This window comes from Pithys albifrons, chromosome 3, assembly GCF_047495875.1.
Source record: "Pithys albifrons albifrons isolate INPA30051 chromosome 3, PitAlb_v1, whole genome shotgun sequence".
Classification (NCBI taxonomy): Eukaryota; Metazoa; Chordata; class Aves; order Passeriformes; family Thamnophilidae; genus Pithys; species Pithys albifrons.
In genome coordinates, this window is record NC_092460.1 from 72,055,217 (window position 1) to 72,083,164 (window position 27,948).

General features: G+C 42.0%; 2 protein-coding genes across 6 annotated transcripts in view; one reads left to right on the forward strand and one right to left on the reverse strand.

The window, feature by feature from the left end:
- The window catches only part of PRICKLE1 (prickle planar cell polarity protein 1), a 64,043-nt gene extending 42,145 nt beyond the window's left edge, over positions 1–21,898 (forward strand). The window contains exons 1-8 of one of the 3 annotated variants that reach the window (XM_071552367.1): positions 6,708–6,760; positions 12,083–12,262; positions 14,496–14,609; positions 15,443–15,580; positions 16,069–16,272; positions 16,793–16,979; positions 17,120–17,983; positions 19,321–21,898. In XM_071552367.1, coding sequence (XP_071408468.1) covers positions 12,131–12,262; positions 14,496–14,609; positions 15,443–15,580; positions 16,069–16,272; positions 16,793–16,979; positions 17,120–17,983; positions 19,321–20,177 — 2,496 coding nt within the window. In that variant the 5' untranslated portion in view covers positions 6,708–6,760; positions 12,083–12,130 and the 3' untranslated portion in view covers positions 20,178–21,898. Of the gene's footprint in view, positions 1–6,707; positions 6,761–7,098; positions 7,236–12,082; positions 12,263–14,495; positions 14,610–15,442; positions 15,581–16,068; positions 16,273–16,792; positions 16,980–17,119; positions 17,984–19,320 lie in introns of those variants that run through there. The other 2 variants (XM_071552366.1, XM_071552365.1) reach the window with 2 other exon arrangements.
- A 997-nt stretch (positions 21,899–22,895) lies between these two features.
- The window catches only part of PPHLN1 (periphilin 1), a 64,117-nt gene continuing 59,064 nt past the window's right edge, over positions 22,896–27,948 (reverse strand). For all 3 annotated transcript variants that reach the window (XM_071552369.1, XM_071552368.1, XM_071552370.1), the window contains exon 10: positions 22,896–27,237. In XM_071552369.1, the coding sequence (XP_071408470.1) occupies positions 27,028–27,237 (210 nt within the window). In that variant the 3' untranslated portion in view covers positions 22,896–27,027. The remainder of the gene's footprint in view (positions 27,238–27,948) is intronic.

Here is a 27,948-nt window from a genome sequence, read left to right on the forward strand (position 1 = left end):
TTACTCTTCTTTTTTTCTTTTTTCTTATTTTTTAATTTTGTTTCAGGGTTGGAGAAAATAAAAAGGGAAAGGAGGAGATTTGAGTATCATTTTTGTTTTAAGGCAGCAACAAAGTGGGGGAACACATCGCAAAACTGTATGTTAGTATCTGGAGTCAGGGTGTCATTTGGATGCTGCCTAACCCATGGCAAGCCCTCTTAGGCGTGAAGAGAAAGAAACCTTACACAAATCAAGAAAGCTACAGTTACAATAGCAGCAGAGAGCGTGAGCTCGCTGGATAGAAGAGCAGTGAACCTCTGGTAAGGTAGAAGCCCACTCAGCTTTGAGACAGGGTTTTTTTGTTTGCTGAGCAAGAAGTGAAAGGACTGTTCCCAGGCTCACCTGGCTCAAATAATTTTTTAGCCACTGATCTTTCCATGCAAAATACTGAAATACTTTCCATGTTTTGGTGATGCCTTTAGGTAGAGCTTCATGGCCTTCAGTCTTGACAGCTCATCAATCAGGTAGTGTCTCTTGCAGCTGCTGTACTAAGGAAAGGTAATAAAAGTGTAATGCATCTTGTTATCCACCTGACATTTTGGCATCCTTCTTGAATCACTTTCTGCCCTGAGGTTGGCCTTGAGATTAATTTAGTAAAACAAACTAATAGTTAATCTAAGCATTATTCTTTCCCCTGTCTTTCTAGTGTGCTGTGCGTATAGTTTGTGGAAAACGGCAGCAGAGAACTGTGCAAGGTACCTGTTTCAGTGGCTGCTGGATTTTCCTCCTGTGGATTTTAAGCAAGAGGTCATCACAAAACTTTGCATTTGTCATCTTTGGCTTAAAACTGAAAACAGGAGTTTCTCCAGTTGAGGCTGTTTAAAAGTATTGCCCAGTGACAGGGAAGACTGAGCATAACTGGAGCATCACTCATGCAACAAAACCATACTCACAAAGGCTTTGAAATTTGGTTTTAAATAGTAGTTCAAATATTTGTTTGAATTACTAGTTTTTATTATTTTTGTTGTTGTTAAATTATTTTCTTTACATGGATGCCTTGCTCCTGGCATAAATGTCCCTTTGTGTGTGTGTATGAATGTTGACCATAGTTGAAGATCCACAGAGTTCACATAATTTCATCTTTTAATCTAAATCAATTTCCAAACCAATTTAGATAAATTCCGAGGAATTCTTCAGAGGCAAGGCCTGAGAGCAGAGCTTGACACAGATAAGAGTGACATCATTCATCATCTGCCCAGGCTTTGGCACAAGACTTGACTGAAATTCCCTCAGTAAGCAAACAGTGCATTTAACACTGGCTCTGCAACATCTTCCCTGTTGCATAATGGTATTTGTGCTGGGGTGTTATTAAAAACCCAGGCGGTGATTCCACGCTGCCTCAGCCTCTGCTACTGGTGAAGTGTTGCAGGCACACATTGTTGCAATGCACTTTGTTGTGCCTTATGCAGCCTGGGAATGGGGCACTGAGTAACCGAGGGTGTCCATGTGGGCAGGAGAGCCCCGCTCACCCCCATCAGCTGGTGGTTGTGCTGGCAGTGTGGGCTTCTGGGCAGTTGCCTCTGTGTGACTGTGGGCTGTGCAGAGCCAATTATGATAAAATCAAGATCACTGTCTTCAGAAGAGCCTGTGGGGTTAAGAGTTTCCAGATACAGCAACAGACCTGTTGGTTCAGGAGCAAGTCCTAGCCCGATCTGACAAGGAAGGGCATTTTAATGAAATTTTAATTCTTTGCTAGTGAAGCAAAGTAGAATCCTGGTTTTAGAAGGTGTGTTGGCCTTCAACTCTGAGAGCATTAAGGAAAGGAAATAAAATAAATCTCTCTTGGTAAAGCATTTCCAACACACAGTAGCTGATGCCAGCTAGTCCTCAGGCCATCTGTAGCTGGTGTAGCTCTCTGTAGCAAGTTGCAGGCACTGTTTCCCTCCTTGATGCCTGGTTGCTTGATGCCTCAGCAGATCTATGTACCATCGGCAGGTGAAAATAAAAATGAGGGGTTTTATTATTTATTTGTCTAATGCTACTTGATTGCCTCCTGTTTTGTTATCTGACATTAATATTTCCATTGGATGTACTGACTTTCTAAAGTTGTTTGTGGCAGTGTCCTCTCTGCATCAACACTGAAGGAAGGCATAGAGCAGGCATAGGGTGGCAGGCTGTTAGGATCACAAGGAATGCAGCAAAGAAGAGAGTGGAAACCAAGCACCCTCAGTTAAATCACAAACCCTTGCTGGGCAAAAGTCATCTTTTTTTTTTTTTCAACTTGTTGCATTTCACATGCATGCTTCCTTTTAATCCCTGTATTTCTCCTCCTGTATTGCATATCTCTTTGTGTTTTACCAGTATGTCTCCTACAGAGCTGGTTTTCTCTGGATTTTAAAGGTTAAGTGTTATTTTTAAACATTATTTAAAAATTGGCAAAGATTCAAACTTTGGACCCATCAGAACTCACAAGATGTTGCCTCCACACCATTTCTCTGCAGCCTCAAGAAAGGAAATACAGGAAGACACCAGTTAGTGGCACAGTCAAGAGGCCCCAATATGCTGGTAACAGCACTGGTTTGCCTCGGCTCCCAGCAGCACATGGTGATCCACTGTTGGTGCCAAACTCCCCCATTAGGGTGGGTAGGAGGAAGGAATGTTGTACTGGGAGAGGTTTCACTATGGCTGTAGGCATGAAGTGACACAGAGAGGGGTGGTCTTGGGTTGGTGGCCCATTGGGGTCCTTCGAGGCTTAAGCTTTGCTTCAAGGACACTGAACGTGTCAGATGTCTCCTAGTGATTGTATATAGTGATAAAATAGTGCAAACTGTTCCCACCTATGAAGGCATACTTCCACCCACTCATATCCTTAAGCTGTGAGAGGAAACTTCAGGCTGAGTTTGACAAGGTATTCCAAGTACTTAGAGATGCAGGTGCATGTCCACAGGGGTTTCTGAACACACCAAAGCAAACATAGCTAAAAGTAAAGGGGTCTTGGAGGTCAGGCCTAAGCAAGTGAGTATAAACAGCCAGTTTTCCCAGAAGAGAGAGAGAGCAAGGCTGGCAACTGAGCCTGCAGCTCTGCAGTCCATCGTGGTTTTTCTTTGTGCCAACACTGGCAGGTCTAAGGAATTAAACCAGCATTTTTCACTGGATTGGGTTTTCCAGTAGACCATCTCAGATTATGGTGAAACTGCTTCTTGTTCTGATCTTTCACTTCCTTGGGGCATAGACCATGGGCCACTGAAGATGGAAAGGACTGTGGTGCTGTAAATGCATCCTAGAGCTCCCTGTGCTGTAACCTGCGGGGCAGGACCATACATGGTTGGGTCACCATCTCTAAAGTTCCTGAAGGGCATATCTGCCTTCGTGTGTCAGAGATTGACTTTCATTTGTGCATAACCACCCCTTGAAGAGCAGTTGTCATTCCGGCTCTGTGCTGTCAGATACATGGAAAACCTTTCATGGTTTGTTTTATTTCAAAACACAAAACCTGGTTTATTTTGAAGAGTTTTCTCATTGAGTTCTCTGAAATAATTACTGAGATTTTTTTGTTGTTTTTCTAGCTTCCATCCACCTTACTGCATGCTTGTACCTTTCATGGCTGACTTGCCACTTTTTATTTTAAATGAACAGGTGAGATGATACTTAATTAAAACTCTTGGGATGGGGTTGGTGACCATTAAAGGGTGATGATGCAGAGGGTGAGCTCCTCTGTTTATCCACAAAACTAATGGGCCTTGAGAGGTGGGTGTTAAGCCACTGTCCTGCCTGGAGAAGCTGCTTCTGAAGCACAAGAGGTTAATTCGTTTTCTGATCCTTGGTCTCTCTCTCTTCTGTGATTGCCAACAAAGGTAGCAATTACCAGGTTATGTCAGGGGATTTCCCCTGATGTGAAGAATTTGGAACTAAGAAACCACACTGACAACTCAGCAAATTTCTTACAGGCCAGAGAACACCTCTGGCCTGGTCAGTAGTATAAGAAAGTTGTTACCTAAACTAAATTTGTGCTAATACCTTTGGACAAAAGGCTTCATATCCTTTACAGGCCTCTAGAATTGTTCAGTTGTTTGAAGGATCAGCTCTACCCAAACGCAGTCAAGAATGTGGAATGTACTATAAAGAGTGAGTGGATTTGTGCCTGTCTTTTTAGTGTCTCTTTTTTTAGGCAACTTCTGTAGCATGGTTTATGCTTCACATAACAAGTATGTATGCTGTCATATTTGTTATATAAAAATAGAGAAAAAATTCATAGCAACACATTTGTTCTTGTGGAAGCAGCCTGAATCAAAGGAGGTGGTTCAGGAATGACTTTCACAATTTGCAAATGCCTAAGGGGAGTTATGATAGCTGGTTCCTTACTGTAACGTTCAAGGGTAACATACAATTGACTGTTTGAGCACTGAAAAACAGCATTTGAGATTAAAAAAAAAGAGTTAAAAAAGTAGTGGTGTAAAATAATTGACTACTTGAAATAATTTAACAAGGGCTGTAGTGGATTAAACAGGAGTTGTAGTGGGTTTTTTATTGCTGGTACTTTTGAATCAAGATCAAATGTTTTGCTCATGCAGACAGTAATTGTAGGAAAATCTTATGACCACATTAGTTCAGACTAGAAGATCACAATGGTTGGTTTTGGCTTGATAATCTGTGCATTGTCCAGAACAATATAGTAAGTTCTGTGCACAAGCCAGAAAAATCCAGGAGGAAAACGGCCATGCAGCCATCTATCTCTGTGTGCCCTCCAACACTTCAGTGTCAGGGACAGCATAAGCAAAATGGGAGACAGTTTAACAGACAGGAAAGTGAACATCTCTTCTTTGGCTTCACTAAACTGACTCTTGGTCAGGCAACTTCACAAATTCATCTGCAGCCATTGAGGTGGTTGTGGTGCAGAAGTTCCCAGAGGAGACTCTCATTTTTGCAATGTGCTGTGCAAAGGTGTTGAGCCCTTGGCATGGGGAACTGCTTAGAAAAGGTCAGACACCTCTGGAAAAGGAGTAGGGTGATATATGCAAATTGTTGGTATTTATTCAATCATGTAGTAGGAAAGAATAAACATTATTCCTGACATTTCCATTTTTGATTAGTGATGAATGGCGCTGGCAGATGTTCAGCTGGCCGCCAGATGGGGTCTGCTCAGTCCGGCAAACAGAATAGGAACAGTCTGGGTCTCGTAAAGCCAGCACTGACAAAAGCGCTGATAAAAGCTGTGATTTGTCCAAGTGCTACACCAATTTTGATCTCAAAACGATTTAGCCTTTTCAGAATGGAGGTAGTACAACCACCGAAACTGCTTATGGAAGTGAAATGGGGTGTGGAAGGATGGGGGCTGGTTAGTTTGCTGTAGTTTCAGCAGGTTTTTTTCTGCCGCAGGAGCTACGGACTGTGGCTTTTATTCCCTGAGGCTGGATCCGCGCGGGGCCTCCTGCATTCACCCACGGTTGCAGGCATAATGGTCAGGTCTGTGGGCACATCTCAGTTGGTGCTGGGGATCGGCTGCTTGTAGGTCATTAACCCGGGGATGGGCCGTGCCACGTGAGATCAGATATCCCGGCGCTGGTCCTGCTCCATCGGCCGGCCGGCCGGTCGGTCGGTCGGTCTGCCTGCTCCTGGCGATGGAGAGTCAGCCCACTGGAGGAGAAGGAGTGTGGGCTTCTCCCAGCCCGCCATGAGATTCGCGTGTGCCTGGCCGACGGTCGGGGGCAGCCCGCGGGGACAGGGCTGGGGACGGGGACGCTGCTCAGAGCGTTTCAACCCGCGGCAGCCGCCGCGCCTGTACCCGCCAGGGCCGACTTCCCTCAGCGCCCTGCGGACAAAGCCATTCAAATTTAGAGGAGTCAATTTAAATCCATGCAAATTCCGTTCCTGGGGGAAGCGATAAGTGTCTGAGAAATGCCTCGTCTCAGTCCCGTACGGCGGGCCCGGGCAGATAAGACGCCCCGGGACCTCGGGTGGAGACGGGACTCGACGCGGGGCTGGGTCACCGCTGCCCCTCGCGGAGGAAGGAAGGTGGATGGGGCGGGGGTGTTGCCGCTTTGACCCCGAGATGCCGCGCGAATAAATTCCCTTTGATAATGACTTCCCCAGGGAGACAAAAGAGCAGGAGGGAAGAGGAAATTTGACCGCTGTGTTCACGGTTACATTGGTGGTGCCGGGGGGAAGCCGGCCGTCTGCCTTTGAAGCCGAACCAACCCGCCTCTCGGGGCTTTTTATGCCTACGGGGGTGAGGGAAGTGGTAAAAACGGGGTCTGGCAACCTCTTAGAAAATGCCCCGGTGTTCCCTTTCTGTGCATAACCTGGGGCTCGGACACATCTTTCCCGCTTGAGATATGCCAAAGAAGGCCGCTCGCTGTGGTCCTTGGCTTCAGATTTGGTTTATTATTTTTATTATTTTTTTTATTCACGCAGAGCGACCTAGAACAAATGTTTTCCCATCCTGACCCGAGCCCTTCCCCTCCCGGTGCGGGGGGTGGCGGTGGCCGGCCTGGGCAGAGTCAGCCCAGGGCGGCCGGAGTGTGGGCAGGGCGGGGTGGGAAATCTATTTCAGGCGTAAACACGAACAAAAGCGCTGTCCGGCGTGTCCTGAGCGCAGAATTTATTGCTTCTGCAGGCTCCCTGTCCCTCGGGTGGGCAGGCGATAGAGCCGACGACCCTTCCTGCCTCGGGGCCGGTGGCGGGAGCCGCTCCCCCTTCCTTCACTCCCTCCCCCGCCTCGGGCAGCACTTCGAACGAAGACCGCTGGTGGGAGAGATTCCTCCCGCCGCCGGACGGAGGAGCGGTGAGGGGCGCCCGGCGCTGGGCTCGGGGGAGGCGGGAGGCGCTGCCGCTGCCCGTCCGGGGCCAATGTGGGGAGGAGCGCTCGGGAGACAGCTTCCTCCCTGGCTTGCCGCCCCGGCGGAGGGGGCCGGAGGTCGGCGCAGGTATCTCTCCCGCTGCGCTCCCACCAGGCGGGACGGGGAAGGGAAGCGGCGGCGCCGCCCGGCAGAGACAGGGCTGGAGGAGTCCCCCCGTCGTCCCTTCCCTCGGCAGGGTCGTGCCTGGCGCTGGCCGCCCCTGCGGACCTGCCGGGGACGGGAGGGAGACACGGGGAGCTGCCGTCGCCGGTGCCGGTGTGCGCGTCTGTGCAGCCCCGGGTCTCGGTGTGAACCTGCCGCGACGGGGCGCGGGGTCGGGTGTCCAGCCGGCATCGCCTCTCCTGCGCCGCCTCCCCGGCCTCCGCAGCAGCCTGGCCGCTGGTTTGGTTCCGTACGGAGGTAATTTGTGGTTACTTCTATCCGCTCTCCCTGAAGGCAGCTCCGCCGGCGGGGCAGGGTGAGTGGGTGCGTGCCGGTGGATGCCGGTGCCTTCGCGCATCCGGCTGTAGAGCGTGGGGACCTGAGGGGCGCTGCCCCACCGTTGGAACTTGGTTAGCATGGATAAAGCCCCACCTGTTCTTCAGGGAGCTCTGCCTCCTGAGAACGGCACCGTCCCGGCTCCTCCGGGAGAAGCGCTCGCTGCTCGGCGGGGCTGTCAGGGTGCGCAGGGCCAGGCGCGGAATTTTTTTACTTTTCTGTTTTTTTGACAATTCCAGCCTTGTGACTTATTGAACACTTTCTTCAAGTGTTTTCTCTGGAAACTTGTCTCAAATGGGGGCTGTGAGCCCTAACAAAGAAGGGTGTTGTTCGAGAGCCAACAGGTGACGGGGTGAAATCTGAGTATATGTGTACATTGGAGTAAAGTCTGGCTGCTGTTTAAAATAGAATTTAAAAAATCAATGGGAGACTGTAAAAGGCTAGATTTCTTTCTTTCTAAATCTCTACACCCTCCTAAGAAGAGTGGGGGGAAGCATCCGTGAGAATACCGCGTTCTCGGCTGGAGTTTTGGGTCCTGCCTTACTGCGTTTCCATCAGTGCTGTACAGTGCCAAGGATAACAACGGCCAAATCAGATGTGTTCGTGTGGGGCTTCCTCCTTTTGTTAGTGGAGGTAGCCTGTCTTTGCAGTGTGGCTCGTCAAAAGAAAATACCCTGAGAAGGATCCTCTTTATTACCAGTGATCTTTGCGCTAGGATGCTAGAGGAAGAAAGCAGTTAACTCCTCTGTCGGTCCTTGTACGCTGGCTAATGAAGGGGAGAAAAGTTCCTATTTCTAGGGTCCATCATTGTTGAATGAACAAGTAAACAGGCTCCACTCCTTCCCTCACTGCTCTGGGTAGTTCATTGCTCAAAGGACTCGACAGCTGAAGAAGTCACTGGTGCTGCTCATCAGGTGAATCCAGATTTCAGAGGCACAGAGCTGTAGAGCTCACTGTAAATATGTTACTTGTACTGTAGCTGGGGAGTGGGACTTCCTGATCATGTGTGTAATACATGTGGGAAACAGTATTTGAATTATTAATAGGTTACTTTGTGGTTGTTTATTGCTGCTGTATTACGCTTTTCCTCTTCTAATGTAGTTATCTTGCATCAGGGATTAAATAAGCAGGTGAATGAGCTGGCCATGCTAATCTTAACTCATTGAGTCTTCATTGTGAATGGATGCATGTGATAGGCATCTTGTATCCCCTATAGCCTTGTTAACAAGCCTTCTAACAAAAAAAGTTGTTAAAACAATTTGCCCTGCAGGACAGAGTAAAACAGCAGGGGACGAGCAAGGAGATGTTTGTCTAACTGCTCACAAATCATGACCTCTTCTATCTGGTCAGAGGGGAACATAATCAGTGAGCTGGAAATCCTAGCATGGGGATAACCTTCATATGGGCTTCAGCAACAGCTTTGCTCTAAGTTTGATATCCTAATATTTTTTGTAGCCATAGGTTTGTAATTAGAAGTGTAGTTTGTCTTTGCCTCTGAGCAATTTGTCATATTATGGCTGTTTTAATTCATCAGTGGAAAAAGCACATTAATTGCTTTCCTTTTTAAATCGAATTTAGCTGTGTAATTCAATTATGTTATTCATAGTTGTCAACCTGCCAGTAAAATACCTCCTTGTAGACTGTGAAGCCTTTTTTAAGAGGTAGTAGTTGAACAGAGGTGAAACCTCAAAATGTTCTCCACAGACTTTAAGAAAGCAAATCAAAACAAAACAAAATATCCTTGCTGTTTTCTGAAGGTGTCATGGCGGGAGTAGAAAAACCACCTTTCTACTCGTCCCTCAGAAAGCACTTATTTTTTCAGCTGTTGTTTATATTCATTTGAATCCTCCTTAGGATGTAATCATTTTAAACAGATCACTTTGAAGGATGAGTGCGGTTGGGGGGTGGGGAGGAAAAACCCTGTAGTTTTTAAAATGCAAACCAAATCACACTTAAGCAGGAGAGGAAGAACTCCTAAACAAGCAGTTGCTAAAATAGTTCTGCAGATAGGCTGTTGTTAAGATAGGCTGGATTAAAAACCTTGCTCTCAGCAACACCACAGTATTTGTGACATGGCCGTATTGATATGTGGTGTACTGTCAGTGACTTCATAGCCAGCTTCACCTTTGCTCTGTGGGAGCGTTTTTCTTTTAAAGTGAATGATCTTTTGAATAATCTCAGTTCACTGAAGATTTGTGGACTTTGCTTTGAGCATTTCTAATTGTCTTATCAGGGGAGGAGAACCCCTAACCGTAAAGGTGGATTCTACTGTTGGAGATAAGGTGTATTTTTCCTTTATTCTCTATCAGCCAAACTTTCAGCTGTCCTGTATGACTGGAAACTGGACCTGTGGGTTTGTGGTTTCCTCTTGATGAAGCTGATGTGCAAGCTCTCTGAAATGGTTGGGTCAGAGGAGACCCAGGAAGGACCAGTCTCTGTGGAAAAGCAGCCTGGTCTCTGTCTTACCACTGCCCTGTCTTCCTTAGGAATTAGGGAACATTGCTACGCTTATGTACCTTTGCTGTAGTTGAAATCGTGACAGACATTCTCCAGTGCTCCTTTTTTGCAATGTGGAAGTAGTATGTAGCCTTAGTGTTCAAAATACTCAGGAAAGTTAACAAGTCATCATGCATTCAGATTTTGGGTAGTTTCCTTGCCTTTCAGAATCTTTGTTCTTGTGGAGAGAGGGTTTTGAACAATGGGTATGAAGTAATTACTCAGTTACTGGTGGGCCAAGTGTTGGGCATTGTGTGAATAAGGCAGGGGTACACTCTGCTCAAGTGCATCCATCAGCAACAGTGATTACTGTTGCCTTTTTCTGCTAGAGTGATTTCCTAACTGCATCACCATATTCCTCTGTCTCTCCTTCCTCACACCCCAGTTTTATGCAGCGATAACAAAAACATACCTGATGCTTGACTTTACTTCCACTAGTAAGTGGTGAAGGGAAGCAGTTCCGTATGCTTCATCATTTGTTTCTGAAGGCAACTAATTCAAGGGATATAGTATGTATCAGGAAGCCTGTATTTCTATTTTAAATATATAGGATTGAGTTTGGTTATACTCACCTTGAGAAAGATTGTGATATGGCAATGTTCAGCTCAGAAACTGTTCCGCTAACCTTCAGCTTGAGTAAGATTTCAGACATGTGCCTGACCGCTCACCAGCCTGTTCTCAGAGGGGGAGTTGGCAGGTTTGCTTGCCCCATCAAATATTAAATGAATCTTTTATTACAGTGCAGCTGTGAAGTGTGTTGGTATCTTAGCAGTGCACCAAAGATAGTGCGTGTGTTTTTGAACCAGAAGGTTTTGGAGTAAAGTTAAAACAACTTAATGTTTTTGAGCACTAGCCCAGTGGAAGAATTAAGTAATGCCATCTTTTAATTGCATATGGGAATGTATATATGTATTTAAAATAGGGGTAGATAAGACTATATACTGCTGGATATTGTAATTTCTCTGAGTTTGTTGCTCTGGATGCATGTGACCACTTTTTATGGAGCACTTTTTTATGTGCTGAATAATCAAAACCTGGCACTAACCAGTGCCTCATGCTTGAAGGAGAAACTCCTGTTGAGGAACCAGCAGAATACTTGACTACACAGTCTTAAATCTTCCACCTGTGATCTATCAGCAACTTACATTCCCTATTATGGTGGTGACAAGACTGGAAATGTAATGTGGGACCCACCAGAAGTTTTTAGGTTGCTCTTCCCATTAGTCCCACCAGCAAAGTTATATGTCAGGGAGATTAGAATTTTCTACAGCTCATACCTAGCACTCACAAAATTGGATCTGTGTTTAGATAAATAGGTGAAAGAATGTCCCACAATGGGGAAGGCACAGCTCATGTGTAATATGGTTCTTACCCTGAGTGGTCAGGATGTCTGCCATGTTAGAACACATCCTCTGTGGTTTTGGTTATCTGTATTTCATTGAAATTCCTTGCCTGAATTTCCTAAGAACTTTTGCTAGAATTAAGGTAAGATATTTATCTTAAGATTTTTACTGGAGACTGTGATGGATCTTGGTGAGAGTCTTCTTTGCCAGTTGTTACTCAAAATGATCCCACTGATACTAAGCTTTGCAGACTTTGTGAATCAACAGAAGCATCACCCTGTAGGATTTTAAATTGAACAATCATGATGTATTTTACAGAGACTAATCTGGCATAATTGGACTTCAGATACTTAGCAGGACCAACGCCCTTCTGCTCCCATACAGCTAAAACAAAGTTCTCAGAGGAATCCAGCAGATGCTTGCTGCTCTGTGCCTACCTTGTGAACAGCATGATGCTACTTACACAACCATCTTTCCCCAGTAATTTCTTTAGTTTTTGACAAGTGGTTGTCATGTCTTTGTTTTACTAGATTAGTGGTAGTAATGACTTCAGGAAGAGCTCTTGTCATTCCTCTTGTTAGTATCTACTCAATAAGTCTTTCCTAGATATACCTACATATAACCTGTGATGTGAAACAAGCAGAACTGTAAAAAGTGACAAGTGTTAATATTGAATTACATTGTGGTTGCCAAATGTGGTAGTGTGTGTTTAGGGTTTTGTTGTTGGGGTTTTTTTCTTTTCTTGAGTAGTTTTATTTTTCTAACTCTTTTAAGCACTTTTGAATTGCTTATAGTAAATTGTAATGAAGCTTCAATAATTTATTGTTCTGTGCAACATAAGGAACACTGAACTGCTTTAAGATAATTTATACAGGTAATTAGCTGTTGCACGTTCATATTTATTAAAACTTTATTAATCTCTTTCTCCAGATCAATTGCTTGATGAGCTGCAGCTGAAATATTTAACACTTCATACTCATGCCATTGGAGATGGAGCCCAAAGCCAATAACCTCATTTTTGGGTGTCAGCGGAGCTCCACCTCTGACGATGACTCTGGCTGTGCCTTGGAGGAATATGCCTGGGTTCCCCCAGGCCTCAGACCAGAGCAGGTACCAACTACGCTTCTGCATTTTAAACATAAGCCTGGTAAGGGCTGTCTAAGGGAGTGATGTGCTGCCTCTACAAGTCTAATTAAATTCTTATAATGTATACAACTTCAACTCATTAGAACTTTTTGCTTTTTTTTTGTTTTCTGTTCCAATGAGGCTGTATGTAGGGAGCTCAAAATCCTCAACCCTGAGGAGTTTTATGTTCCAAAAAAAGTTCCCAGTCAAGGTTTTTCACTAAGTATGTGCTGCAGAGGTATGTACTGTCAAGTCTAGAAGCAGCATAGAAATTTTCTTTTTCTTTGAAACAAGTTATTATGTTAAATTAAAGCTTATGGTATACCTCATGGCATTGTACTCTTTGGCCAAGTACTTCACTGCAATTGTACAACTCTTTTAATAATTAGGTATTTGACATTCAGAACATGAATGGTACTACAGTGCACGTAAATGAAAGCGTTCTGTCACTGTGACAAGTAATAATGTATTTACACTTGTTTAAATAGTTGTATGGCTGTTATTTGTCCATGCCCAGATTCCTCTTGCATGGTGTCTGGAGCTGACACTCACAGGTTGGCTGGGCTGTTCCTTCCCCTCGCTCCACTCCCATTTTTTTTTGTATAACATCACAGTAATGGAAATAAAACTGAAATTATTGATGAGCAAGTTGCTATGGGAGATCAAAATGAACCTCTCATGATACTCATTTACTTGATGATACTGCAACTGTGTTGAAGCTGTGTACTCAGAATATCCAGAACTCAGACTTCAGTGTTAAATGACCAGGGTGGCTTTGCAACATCTGCTAAAGGAGGCAGAGCAATCTTGGCAAACTTACACAGTTCCAAGTTAAAAAAAGTGTAGAAGATGTCTCCTTTTTGCAGTGCAGAGGTTTTCTTAATCATAAGTAAAGTAGCAAGTCAGCAGAAATAGCAAATAATGGGCTATTTTTAGGGCAACTCTTTTTATCACTTACTTAAGCATCTCTAAGAATCCTGATGAATCAGACCTTAAGGCAAACAGCAAGCTAACATTCTGCCAGCTCAGTTAAATGCCCTAAAATATCCTCATAATTGTGGCCAGCTCAAACTCCCTAAAGATTTTTTTTCGAAGAAGCATTACTTCTTATGAGAACAGTGCAATAAACTTGAGAAAAGGGCATAAAGTATCTTTAAAGCTTCACTTCTTGCTGCATGTTATCTTTTTCCAGAGCTTCTTGAAACACAGTCAGTAGCAAGTGGGCTTACAGTAGACTTCAGTTATTGAAATTTTGGTTAAATAAAGACCAAGTCATGTTTTGTACAACCTGTCTGAAATAATTTTGATTGCTTCCTGACTTAAGTGACTGATTACTGCTTCTTTTTTTATCTGTCTTGCACAGTAATAAGCTGTTGACCTGAGCATTTTTTAAATCTGGATGGCAAGTAATATTTTTGCCAATAGTTGGCTCATATTTACAGCCCCAGGCCTTGTGACAAGCTGGAAGCTGCATAGGAAAAACAATAAATCTGTAGCTGTTCCACAAAAATATTTTTTGCCACTGGGCTTTGTCATAGTGTTCATTACAGCTTTCCTGTCATAATATTCTTCTGGAAAAAAAAAAAAAGAGTTAAGATTGATACAAAAACATTCATCCCATGAAAATTTTGTGGTTAATTTGCATCTGATTGAAATGTGCCTGCATCTAGCCGCCTCCCAAGGGAAGGATGTTTCCACCTTCTTACCGAAAAGCCCACATGGAAGCAATGAAAGCTGATGCTTTGGGTGAACCTGGTCAGCAGGCTACAAAACAGCTTTTGTCTCAACAATGTGTAAAATGCAGAGAGCAAATTAAATTTGTTTATATAGTGGCTGTTTTCTGGAAAGCTTCATGCCTTGTGTGGTAAATTGCAGAGGGAAACTTGGAATTTCCACAGAGTTGTTGACGAGCCATAAAGGGGGTGGGAATAATGAGAACATTAAATGTGCATAATTTATGATACCCCCCTAATTGTCACTGCAAATTGCATTCCAGAAAAGCAATTCAGCAACTGGGTGTTAGTTTCATCAGAGACAATTCAGGTTTGCTGAGCTGGTTCATTTGGGACCCGTATTTTCAACACAAACCCTGTCACAAGTCTAATGTAGCGTGACCTTCTTCCTTCATAAATGAGACCTAAATAAAACAGTAGCTGAAGGGGCAGTGCTTGGGTGATTCCTGTCCCTTGGACTGAACTCTGCTGTTTCTCCTGGTCAGGTCCAGCTGTATTTCGCCTGCTTGCCAGAGGAGAAGGTCCCTTACGTTAACAGTCCTGGAGAGAAACATCGTATTAAACAACTACTCTATCAGCTGCCACCCCATGATAATGAGGTAAATACAGAATTTAGGATGAACCATCAGGGCTTGGGGTCTCCCTGGCGGCTTTAATGTGAAGAATTACCTGCCTGTGTATTTATTACAAGCCTAAACTGTGGCCTGCAGTGGCACTGAGCTATAAAGAAGCATGGTGTGTACACTGAGTCCATTGTTCAGCTGTCCACTTGGCCTGTGTGCAGATAAGAGCTGTCTGGAAGGACACTGTTTCTGCTTGTTAGAGAGGCTGGTGTCACTGCAATAAACTTAACACAAGCTGGTTTTATAGTGTTTGCAGCCACCCACCAATTACCAGGAACCTACAAATTCCTGAAATTGCATTGTAGTGCACAGAAAGGATGCTTTGTGATAGTAAAAGGTTTGCATCTCAGTTATGCAGTGTAATTTGGAGTAGCAGTGGAAATAACAAACAAGCTCTTTGTAAGGAAAGGGGCGGGGATGTGAATACTTAAGATCTTGTGTGTACTGCAATACTTAGTTGTGGGCACTTTACCGTAAATCTGAAAGACAATGTTATGGCTGATTTGGGTTCATTCCATTGTTTTAGATAGCAGATTTTGGGTTGGCTTTTGAAAGTCTCTTTTCTTTCCTAAACAACTCCTTGGTTTAGTATGGGGTTTTTTCCCTGTAATGCAAAATATCTCTCTGTACTACTTTTGTGTTATGCCATATTACCTAAATATTCAGATGGTAGAGAAGGCAAGTTGGAAAAGTTTAATGATGATTGGCAGCATGCCTGACGAATTCATGGCATGTATGCACTTATTTAATCATCTGTTATTTTGAAGGCTCAGTGTCTATAATAAGTTCTCCTGTGTTTTCACTGGAAGGTGAGATACTGCCAGTCTTTAAGTGAAGAAGAAAAGAAAGAACTGCAGATGTTCAGTTCTCAGCGCAAAAAGGAGGCACTGGGCCGAGGCACGATTAAACTCCTCTCCAGGGCAGTGATGCATGCAGTTTGTGAACAGGTAATATTACTGGTGCCACAAGCCAACTAACAGGATGAATAATCTAAAACTACAGTATCTCAGTATTAAAATTTAAACTTATCTCTCTGTGTCTGAAAACAACAACAAAACCAAGAAAGATTATTTTTTGAAGCTGCATGGAAGAAAAAAGAAAATAGTGCTTGCTTAAGCAAAATGCAACCTTTAATATGGGGAATGAACTGAGTCTTTGATACATTTCCTATTAAAAAAAACACCTAGTGCTGACTTTAGTACTATATTATTGACAAATGAAAAACTGACATATGCTTCAAAGTGTTATTTTGTATAAACTTATATTCACCAAAGATTCATTGAGATAGTTTGTCTAGACCAAAATTGGTATTTTTTTCCTCTTCAGAAGTTTGGAGTAAAATCTCATATTGGGTTTGGTGTTTTAACTTAGTTTAAATGCAAGAAGTTAGTAGTTTGGGATATGAAGTGTGTTCACTTTCTGGGTTTGTTCCTAGTGTGGTACAAAAGTAAACGGTGGTGAAGTTGCAGTTTTTGCCTCGAGAGCTGGGCCTGGTGTGTGCTGGCATCCCTCGTGTTTTGTGTGCTTCACATGCAACGAGCTGCTTGTTGACCTTATCTATTTCTACCAAGATGGAAAAATTCACTGTGGCAGACACCATGCTGAACTTCTCAAACCTAGATGTTCAGCCTGTGATGAGGTAAACAATTCACATTTTACAGCCAATCTATACTCCTGTTGTTCAATGATCAAACTGCAATTGCAAAATTCGTAACTTCAGATGCAGTCATTTAAGAAGTCAAGACTCTGTTACATGGATGTGTTTGAAGGCTGAGGGTATTTAATTTCTTGTCAAATTGGCAATATTACAAGCAATATGATAGTATTTAGAAGGCACAAACCTGTTTGTGTTTAGAGTTGAACCTTGTAGACTGAATAAGTATCTGTACGAATATTCCAAAATATCACCCTTATAGAAGCCTCTTTAATGGTTGTGTTCTTAGGTTATGAATTTTGTTGTGGTTGTTGTTCTTATGGAAAAGGTTGGAATGCCAGAGTTGCTGTGGGAGATTGTTGTTTCTATCTTTGCATTCAAAAGGTGGCAAAATAAAAATAAATTTAGCATGTGAAGTGCAGAGTTAGGATATTTTACATGCTCTTAACTTCCAAGGTGAGGTTTTGGCTGCTTAACTAAAAGTATATTTTATATCTCTGAAAAGATAATTTTTGCTGATGAGTGTACGGAAGCTGAAGGTCGTCACTGGCACATGAAGCATTTCTGTTGCCTTGAGTGTGAAACAATCCTGGGTGGACAGAGATACATCATGAAGGATGGGCGACCGTTCTGCTGTACCTGTTTTGAATCTCTCTATGCAGAATACTGTGAGACCTGTGGGGAACATATTGGTAAGTGTGTCCTTTTTAAGCATTAAACTTAAAAACTCAGGAAAAGCAAAATTTATTAAATTATTTCACATTCCACTAGTGTTAATTCTGCAAGTAATTTTTTAGAGAAACCCAAAGCATTGCTTTCTCTCCCTTTCTAGGTGTTGACCATGCTCAGATGACCTACGATGGACAACACTGGCACGCCACGGAAGCTTGCTTTTCTTGTGCTCATTGCAAGACCTCCTTGCTTGGCTGCCCTTTCCTTCCAAAGCAAGGGCAGATTTATTGTTCAAAAACCTGCAGCTTGGGTGAGGATGTTCATGCCTCAGACTCTTCTGATTCTGCGTTTCAGTCTGCTCGATCTAGAGATTCCAGGAGGAGTGTCCGCATGGGAAAAAGCAGCCGATCAGCTGACCAGTGCCGTCAATCTCTACTCCTGTCACCAGCCCTCAATTACAAATTTCCTGGCCTTTCAGACAATGCTGATGATACTCTTTCTCGAAAGTTGGATGATTTAAGCCTTTCAAGGGAAGAGGCAAGCTTTGTTAATGAAGATTTCTGGAAAGGAAGAGTAGAGCAAGAAATGCCTGAAGACCCTGAAGAATGGGCTGAACATGAAGATTACATGACTCAACTTCTTCTGAAGTTCGGTGATAAAAGCCTCTTCCAGCAGCCCACTGAAGTAGACATTAGATCAAGTGAACACTGGATTTCTGATAGCATGGTCAAGAGCAAGTTGGACTTGAAAAAAAATAATCCAAGCCTAGCAAGTAAGAAGTATCAATCAGACATGTACTGGGCCCAGTCACAAGATGGTTTGGGAGACTCTGCATATGGCAGCCATCCAGGCCCTGCCAGCAGCAGGAAAATCCAGGAGCTAGACATGGAACATGGAGCATCAGGATACAAACACAACCAAACACCGTGGTATGGAGGTTCACTCGAATGTTTGTCTGACTTGAAGCAGCAAGAACAAAGTGTTCGAGACTCAATGGATTCCTTGGCTTTGTCTAACATAACAGGTAATAGGGAAATCAATGAATGGTTTTGATGGAGAGGTCAACCAAAGCATGCATGTTGGAGTATTTTGAAAAAATGATTCCTAAAATGCTTTAGTAGTAAGAGATGCATGTAAAGTAGGCAACAGCTTTTATCAAGCACAAAATCTTTAACAAAATGTATTTATGCGACTTAAATTGTATTAGATTCTTCTCTTTTTGAATTCTCTTTCCTTTGCTTAAAGCAAAAAAGTCCATAACATCAGAGTAAGAATGGTTTTAAACTATGCATTTGTTATATACAAATCACTGCTTGAAGCAAATGACAATTTCTTTTTTCCACACCTTAAGTTACAAGAAATTGCATTATATGTTAGGATAATATTAAAGATAATCTGCAGAACACTTTAGATAATTTCCTGATTTGCTTGTAAAAGTATGTAGAAAGTCTTAAAGGATGGTAAAATTCTTAGACTTAGGAAATTAGGTTTATGAGATTATCCATTGACTAAAGGGAAACTGATAATCCACTTTTGTGAACTCCTTGTCAAATGTGATTGGTTACCCAAAAAGATAAAGTGTGTGTTAACCTTCCTTTCCCATTTCCCTACAAAACTCCCAAGTCTGGGAGTTAAGAGACCCATTTTAAAAGTTTTTGGATGATGATCTCCATTCCCTTTCCTCCTGTAGCTTGAATTACTGTAGCTGCTCATATAGCTCAGGCTCAACCACAGGCTGGCTGCATCTGCCAAGCAGTAATGAAGGAACTGAGGAGGAGAGTTTAGTTCAGGGGGCACAGGAGGAAGATGAACTAGAGGTGTTGCACCTGGGATCATCACAAGGCATGTGACACAGTTGTGGGAATGAAGGGTCGGTGGACACAAAAGGGGAGTCCACCAGGCCAGCTTACTGTTGATGATTTTTGGAGCATATGTATCCTTCTTTGCAAGGCAGTAAGCTTGGCTTTCCCACAGCAACAGCTGGAACATGGAATTTGGCAATACCAGAAACATGAAATATTTTAGCCTAAAAATGGCAAGCATAGACTGCAGAATAAATTTAAGTAATCCTTTTTTCTTAAAGGCCTAGCTCTATTCGTGTTTCAAAATTTTAAACTCATTGAATTTCTGCTCTTGATGTCCTCATGTTAGCTAATTCTTTGGTAATCAGAGCTAACACTTAAATGTTTTAAGTCAAAACAAAGTTTAATCTTCTACGAGGCTGGTCCTTTTGGTAATAGTTCTGTAAAACACTAATAAGATTCACTTTGCTGACAAGAAATATTTCATATTTTGTTGTAATACTTTTCTCTTTGATGCTTCTCTAATTTTCCTTTTCCTCCTTTCTCCATTCCACCACAGGGGCCTCAATGGATGGAGAAGCCAAGCCACGGCCATCTCTCTACTCCTTGCAAACTTTCCAAGAACTGGAGGTGGAAGACTGTGAGAAGATGAGCAACATGGGAACTCTAAATTCTTCAATGCTCCACCGGAGCACAGAGTCCTTGAAGAGTCTGAGCTCAGAGTTATGTCAGGAAAAAGTCTTACCAGAGGAAAAGCCAGTCCATATGCCTGTACTGAGAAGATCTAAATCCCAGTCTAGACCACAGCAAGTGAAGTTTTCAGATGATGTTATTGATAATGGAAGTTATGAGAATCTTGAAATACGTCAGCCTCCAATGAGTGAAAGGACTCGTAGGCGTGTTTACCATTTTGAAGAGCGTGGAAATCGGCCACCTCACCATCGTAGAAGAAGCAGAAAATCTCGTTCAGATAATGCACTTAACTTGGCCACAGAAAGAAGATGCTCTCCAAGAGAAAGATTTCGTTATTACTCCCCTCAGGATCATGAAAAATTTATTCAGAATAGGAGCTCACGTGAGCTTCGGGCATATATTCAAAATGCGGAGCTGTATGGACAATATGCCCATACTAGGTCTGACTATGCACTGCGGAATCAGGTGGTTGATAAATTTTTTGGATTGTATGGTGAGGAAGATGACTCCTGGTGTTCAACTTCATCCTCCTCATCCGATTCTGAAGAGGAAGGATATTTTCTAGGACAGCCAATTCCACAGCCACGGTCACTGAGATACCCATACTATACAGATGATCTTTCTGGTCCAACTACTGCATTATCGACTTCTCAGTTTGGACAAAGGACAACCAAATCAAAGAAGAAGAAGGGACACAAAGGAAAAAACTGCATTATTTCTTAGTTAATTCTTAATATTTCTTAATTGGGAAGACCAGTCAACTCTGTAGCTACAGTTTGAACCACATCTTTTTATATTAATTGTTCTTAGGCAAGTTGCTAAAGTTCTGAAAGCTTTGCCAGTGTAAATGATAACCCTGCCAGAGTTTACATTGTACAAGTAACATTCAGAAATGTCACCACGCCAAATGATCAGCTCAGATACTGCTAAGTTTACATACTGTGTTTCAGCTGTCAAAATACTGTTACTGCAGTTACTGATATAAACTTTTTGTAGACATTTTATTTTATGCTTACTAGCTACACTGAATTATCTGAGAGAGGATTCAACAAAGATCAATAAATAAAAATGTCAGTCCTGTGCTGTAGCTATATCCACATAGGTGATATTTGACTTTTTCCCCTTGCCACCAAGAAAAAGCAGGCTCTGTGCTGTGTCCTTTCTTCACTGATAAAGCTGACTCTTCCTCTTTCAACTTTCCCTACAAAAAGTTGAATTTTTTTTAAATTTGAGAAAACGCTCCTCAAGAAGACAAAAATCAGCATGTGGGAGCTGAAATGCTTGAAGCCTTGATGTATCCTAAAACAGGTTTATACATTTAATTTTCATGGGTTTTCCTCCACAATTTTTTGAGAAACTGTAAGGTGGTGGTTTGGGGTTTTTTTTTGTGCCTGTTTAAAGGAACATATTAATTCAGCTGCTGGCATTGGATTTAGCTGCCAATGAGTGGTGATATTTCTTCTGTCATGCCCCCCACTCCTCAGCAGTGAGAGAGGTACAACTGCTGGAGTCCTTTGCTCAGGCATGTAACCCCATTTAAGTCAATGAATCTACTTACGTAACAAATATTTTCATAAGGGCTTAAAGGATTAGGCTCCAGAATTGTGTCTTTTCACATGCATTATCCAGGTTTTCAAATGTATTAGCTGCAATTCTAAGTCAAAGAACATTGATATTTATAATGTAGTATTTCATAGGCTTAAATGTATTCATAACTTAACAGTGCAAATACTAATGTACATATTGTACAGTTAAAATTTTAAAGTCTGAATATTTTTATATCCCTGAATTTCAAGAAGTTTGTTACAAGATCAAACTAGATTTGTTAAGGGTTTAACAGCAGCATTATGGATGAAATATTGCTTGTATTTTAGTCAGGGGGTTTAAGTTGAAAAATATTGAAAAATGTTCAGTGCAAAACAGCTTAATTTTGTCTACTAGGTATTAAAAGCTCTGTATGCATGGTGGGGCTATGTAAATACTCTCTATGGCCCTCTTAATCTTGCAAGTGTTATTTATGGGTCAAGCAAAATGTAAACTATATAAATGTAAAAACCACCCAAGCCTGGAATATATCAGTACAACCAGTATGCAACTCCTGTGGATGTGGATTTTTTTTAATTCATTTTGGTCCCCCTCCTTTCCCAAAAAAATTCTGAAGTTTGCCTACATAAAGGAAGAGAGATAACTGGGTGGTCCTAGAAGGCAAGATGGTAAAAACTGTAAGAGTAGGTAATCTCAAACGTTGCCTTGAACTCAGATGTAGAGAAGGAGCTACTTTAAGTTACAATAAATTTCTTCTACTTTTAAATAAAAGACAGAAATTTGTTAACAGTGACATCCACTGATTAAGATAGTAAATGCTAAAGCCATTCGCTTTCCAACTACCTGAAGAAAGGAAATGAATGAAAGAGTAGATGCTTCTTACCAAAAAAACCTGTCAGCTTGAACTAAGCTTGCCCTTCTTGAGGATACAGAAGTTTGGAAATAAAAGCAGCTATAAGTAAGGAATGGACAAATGAGCACTAGCTTATACCAAAGAAAATGAAGCTATTTCAAAGGCTAAATCAGACTAGCAGTTACTTGCTTTTATTTTTCAAGATAAAATGACCAACAGGTCCTTTACTCCCAGAAGTGGTACTCATCATATAAGTCACTTTTCTAGTACAAACAAGTCTTGTGTACGTGAAAGCTGATCAAAGCAATGCCACACTACAGCACATGGGCCAACAGGTGCCTCGAGTGGGGCTTCCAGCTGGCAGGCTGCTGCCCTGGCTCAGGCTCCAAGTGCTTTCTGAGCAGCCAAGGGCCTGTTGTGCTAAAGCATATCACAGCCACCAGACTGCCAGGTTTGAGGAGAGATGCTGACTTATTAATACCTTCCCCAGGATGCTCCCACAAGAATTAGGACCTTCCCTTCTTGCCTGCATTTCCAAAAATGGGAAACCTAAGAAACAAAATGTGGCTGTGCCACTACCTTTGGTGGACCAAGTTAACTGTCTCATGGAGAATTGTTTCCACCAGTATTTCTTCTGATCTTACACCATCTCTTGAGGTGCAGCATATGTTCCCTCCCAAACTGCAGTGTTTTATGGAATATTAGATGATAAAAGTTCTCCCGCTAGCTGCTTCTTCATACTTTCTTCTTGAAAAACAGTTTAAAGATGACTATACAATTTTGTTTAGTTTTTCTAGCTTAACCTAAACCATTTCTTTCTTATTTTTGATCACTTCTTATGATTCTTCCCCTTTAAAGAGAATGGTATGGGATATAGAGTATGTGACCAGCAAAAGACTCAGACACAGTCACCAAAGCTCTAAATCATGGTTTGTGCTAGTGGACCTGTATTCCAAGTGCCTGGTAGGCACTTACATCACACAGGTGCTCACTGATTATCCCTGAGTGGGATGGGGGAGAGAAAAGTAAGAAAACTCAGGGAGCTCAGTTAAAGACCATTTAATAGGTAAAAACCATACAAACAATTTAAAAAAATAAAATCACACCAAAGTGATACAAAAACCCCTCAGCTGCTGACCACTAGCCACATAATACCCAACCTGTCACAGAACAGCACCAGCCCTGGTAAACTCCTCACCCCTGCCCCCAGCTTTATATGCTGAGCATGACACTGTCTGGCCTGGAATATCCCAGTGGTCACTTGGGGTGAACTGTGTTCCCTTCCACTTCTTGTGCCCAACCAGCTCCTTGTTGATGGGGAGGTGTGAGATGCAGAAAACGCCTTGGCACTGCATAAGCTTTGCTCAGTAGTAGCTAAAACATCCCTGTGTTACCAACAGTTTCCATCACAAACACAAAGCACAGCACCACTGCACCAACTATTGTGAACAACTCAAACCCAGTACAACCTTCATGACAGTGAGAAATCCTAGAATAAAACATTATCCTTGAAGATCCTGCACAGACAACAGGGCTACAAGGAATTGGTCTTTCTCTGATACCTGGCATTACCTCCTTTTGTAGCCAGAGTGGTTCTGTTGCTGATTTGCACCCTTATTACCGCTTACATTGTCACTCAAAACTGCCAACTCATCCAAGTGACATTACAGAACCATTTGGAACAATTCTAGCCTTGGAAGACAGCATTGAATTTCCATACTCCTTTCCTTCAATTTCCACCTCATTTTTTTACTCTTTTATTAACAAGTGCTAGGAGTAACTTCCATTTTCAGGAGCTCTTAAGGTGACAAATTAAATTCCTCCATCACAATGTTTCCTTTCACCAATGCTCTTCCTATCACTTTCCAGGACTCCCACTTAGGCTGTCCACTAGACCAGAGACAATTTTTTTTCTTACATTGATATGAAATAAATCTGAACTACATGCTTGTTCTAAAGGAAGCAAGACTAAAAGCCATCCATCACTTATGAATGCAAATGAAACTTTTCACAGAAATAGCACTCAAAAAAATTAAAAAGACTCCTTAGTTCATGAGTACAATTCATTCAATTAAAAAAAAAGATTAAGCAAGGGTAACAAAACTTAGAAATATCTTACTGACCTATTAGTTAATATAAAATACCCAAGAATACCATCTGAGAGGTTAGGCTAAAAGAATTGTAGTAAATGGAGTTACCTCACACTGCCAGCTGGTCACCAGTGGGGCTTCACAGGGCTCAACTTTAGGGCCAGTGCTCTTTAATGTTTTTATAAATGGTATGGAGAGGAGTCAAATGCACATTAACTAAGTTGGCTAATGATACTAAATTGAGAGGAGCTGTGGACTCCCTCAAGGGTAGAGAGGCCCTGCAGAGAGATCTGGATAAATTAGCAAACTGGGCAATCACCAACTGCATGATGTTCAACAAGAGCAAGTGCCACATTCTCCACTTAGGACAAGGTAGTCCTGGTTATACATACAAACTGGAGAATGAGAAGCTGCAGAGCTGCCCCGTGCAAAGTGACCTAAGGGTCCTGGTCAACAGCAAGCTGAATGTGAGGCAGCAGTGCCCTGGCAGCCAGGAGGGCCAACCGTGTCTGGAGGGGCATCAGGCATAGCATTGCCAGCTGATCGAGGGAGGGGATTGTCCTGCTCTGCTCTGCACTGGGGTGGCTTCACCTTGAATATTGTGTGCAGTTTTGGGCACCACAATATAAGAAAGATACTAAGCTCTTAGAGAGAGGAAGGTAATTGAGATGGTGAAAGGCCTTGAGGGGAAGCGTTCTGAGTGTCTGAGGTCACTTGACATGTTCAGCCTGGAGAAGAAGAGGCTGAGGGGAGGGGAGACCTCATTGCAGTGTACAACTTTGAGATGGGCAGTGGAGGGGGAAGTGCTGATCTCTTCTTCCTGGTGACCAGGGAGAAGCAAAAAGGAAATGGAATGAAGCTGCATCAGAGGGAAGTTCAGGTTGGACATCAGGAAAAGATTCTCCACTGAGATGGCGGTCAGTCACTGGAACAGGCTCCCCAGAGAAGTGGTCACAGCCCCAAGGTGCCAGATTTCAAGGAGCATCTGGATGATGCTCCTGGTCATGTGGTTCAGTTTAGATAGTTCTGCAAGGAGTAGGGAGTTGTATTCAATGATCCTTACGGTTCCTTTTCAATTTGAGATATTCTATGATTCCATGACTGTTAGCTTAGGTCTTGCTTACAATAGAAAGCACTTGAAAAATCAGGTACTTTTATTCCAGTAAATTTAATCAGGCTTCTAACAAAGGAAACTCCTAACAAACTGTACAGTAATAATGGGGATTTTTAATCAAAAATACATTAAACACAATTGCAGTATTTTTTATTCGCATTTCTAATCCAAAGTAGAAACTCTGATGTAACATCCCCAAGGTTCTCACTCCTGCAGACAAGTAGTGAAGTGCTCTAGTTATGCTTCTGCATCAAGGAAGACTTTGCCCGTTGTTCAGGGCTGATCTTCGTAAACCAGGTTGTTGCCAGAAGGTGTGGGCCGGGTCTTGCTACTGTGGCACACCAGGTTGCCTCTTTCCCTCTCTCCCTCACCAAATTAGCATTCTCTGGGAGCCATGAGTTGATTCCCACTCACTGTGCAGCTCATACAATCCCAGGTGCCCACAAGGGTAGTTGCAGGTCATCTCCTTAGAGCAATGTAAACTCTTAGAAACAAACTAAAGCCAACTACAAAAACACACCCTACTGACATGAGAACTAACCAGGTATCTCAGGAATGATGCAATGCAAACTTAACATAACATATTGGGATTTGCATGTGCAAGATGCTGTGATACATACAGTCTTGTACATGCAAAATAATTGTGATTTTATTTATGTTTCTGTACCCCATTCAGATGAAATCTGGAAACTGTGAGTTTGGTCAGTAGTCCTTTCACAGTTTCACATGTTGCTAAATGCAAATGTAGACAAAACAATCATTCTTAAACTTGCCTCATTGTGATTATGATTCACATTATCCCTTTCCTAAAACGTTTATTAAAAAATGGTACCTTAACAACTGTATGCAATAGTCAGGATTACACAAACAAGTTCTAAATATTTTTCACTGGCAACCTCTTGACTTCCCTCAATCACTGTTCCCAAAGTGAAAGTTGCTCTATCTGGTAAAAAGTGGCACCAGGTACTGCTCAGAATCACCTAGGTTTGAAATGATAGTGAATTTGGGGCCTTAAGGATCAACTTGGTGTTACACCTAATCCAAAGCAACTTGGGATGGTTCTGCTTGCTTTCCTTGCCCATCTTTGCCACCCCAATTCCTGCTCCTTCTTGAAATCAGAAATAAAGTTACACACAGCCTTCTTATTGTTAAAACTGATGCATGGAAAGTGGGGAAGAGGTGTAATTGGAGCAGGACACGGTAGGAAAAGGGACCTTTCTCTGCTCAGTGGCTGCCTGCAGTTACATTCTGTATGGTGTAGTCAAAAAACCATAGCAAATACAAACAGTAACAAAAAATAGAATCCATCCTACATAATACTGCTTACTAGTAATTTGCCATGATATGGAAAATACCAAAATTGAAAAGGCATTCGCAGAACCTGCAATTATAAAATACACAGGACTTCTTATATCAAGTAGTTAATAATTGCTCTAGCAGTCAGAAACTAGAAATAACCCCTAGTTGTAATTTTACAGAATTAATGTGAATTTTTACAATTAAATTAAACCAAAATAGATAAATTAAATCATAATTGTGAAAGTCTTCCATTCCTAAAGTATATATGAAAACCATACATATTTCTGCATAAACTGAGGAATGAGAACTGCTTCTTGTTATTTTAATAAAAAATACAATGTTTGAAGTTACACTTAAAAGCATCAAAACATAATTGTGCACACATTGGACCGAATACTTTTGCCAAGGTAACTACATAAAGGTTTCAAAAATAGTTTGTCGCTTTATAACGTTTTTGAAAAGAACATCCTTTAAAAAGAATATATGTCAACAAGTACAGGCTGGAACAATACAATTGCAGAGACCACAGTGAACAAGGGAACAGTCACCTGAGCTACTACTAAGAGCACAGGCCTTGGGTTTGTATACCCAAGATCTCCTCTTTCCTGTAAAAGGCAGATTCATGTACTATGCCATACACAGTGAAGAGGATCTAAAAGCATATTTTTGTCCTTAGTATGAGCCCTCTTTGAAGGATTCTGATAGATCTTGATTGGCAGCATCATACTGAGCAATGAAATGTTTGAGTTCTTCAATGCATCGCTCACCTATTTCATGCAAATTCTGCCTCAGGGCAAACTGAATGGACTTCTCCAATGATGGATCTTTATCAATTAGCATCTTCACTACCATGCCAAAGGTTTCACAGTCTTGTCTGTAGACCTAGAAACAACATATTAGAAAATTGTTAAACGTAAGATTCTTTATACTAGCACAGCAGCAGCTGTCATTGATTTAGATCCAAATCAAACAAGGAATATTGGATTTAACGCGAGTTTCAACTGTAAAGCTTATTGGCATTTTCCTCTCTTCTGACCTGTGCTAATATACACGTAAGTAGTTCAGAACTATGTTGATACCAGAAATAACTTTTATTGGATGAAATGCCTTAAAAGGAGAGATTAACTGCCTTTTGCAGTGATATTTAATAAATAATGGTAAAGCAAAGCGCAAATGCTAAACCAGACTTTCATTTCATTTCAATATATTGAAAATTAAACTGTGGCATATCTAGCAGTATCAATTTTTAAACAAAGCATTAATAACCTAGTTTGTAATCTTTCCTAATATTTTAAATATTTGTTTGTTTGTTTGTTGGATATCTGTTTCTTGTAGAAGTCCTTGACAAATATGACTTTAATTACTTTTGATGCACTGGTGATTCAATCACTAAGGGATTAGAGAAATCCTGGCAGTGGTTTACCTGAACCTGTCTGACCTTGTCCTTCAAGGGAATGAAGTGTTTTCAAGTCAGTTACGCACCACAAGAAACTTCTCATTATCACTGCAACTGTTTTTCTAACAAACATCTGACTATGCTTTTAGGCGGTTTTCAAAGCAAGTCTGTGGCATTTCAAATCTCTTGTTTTCCAG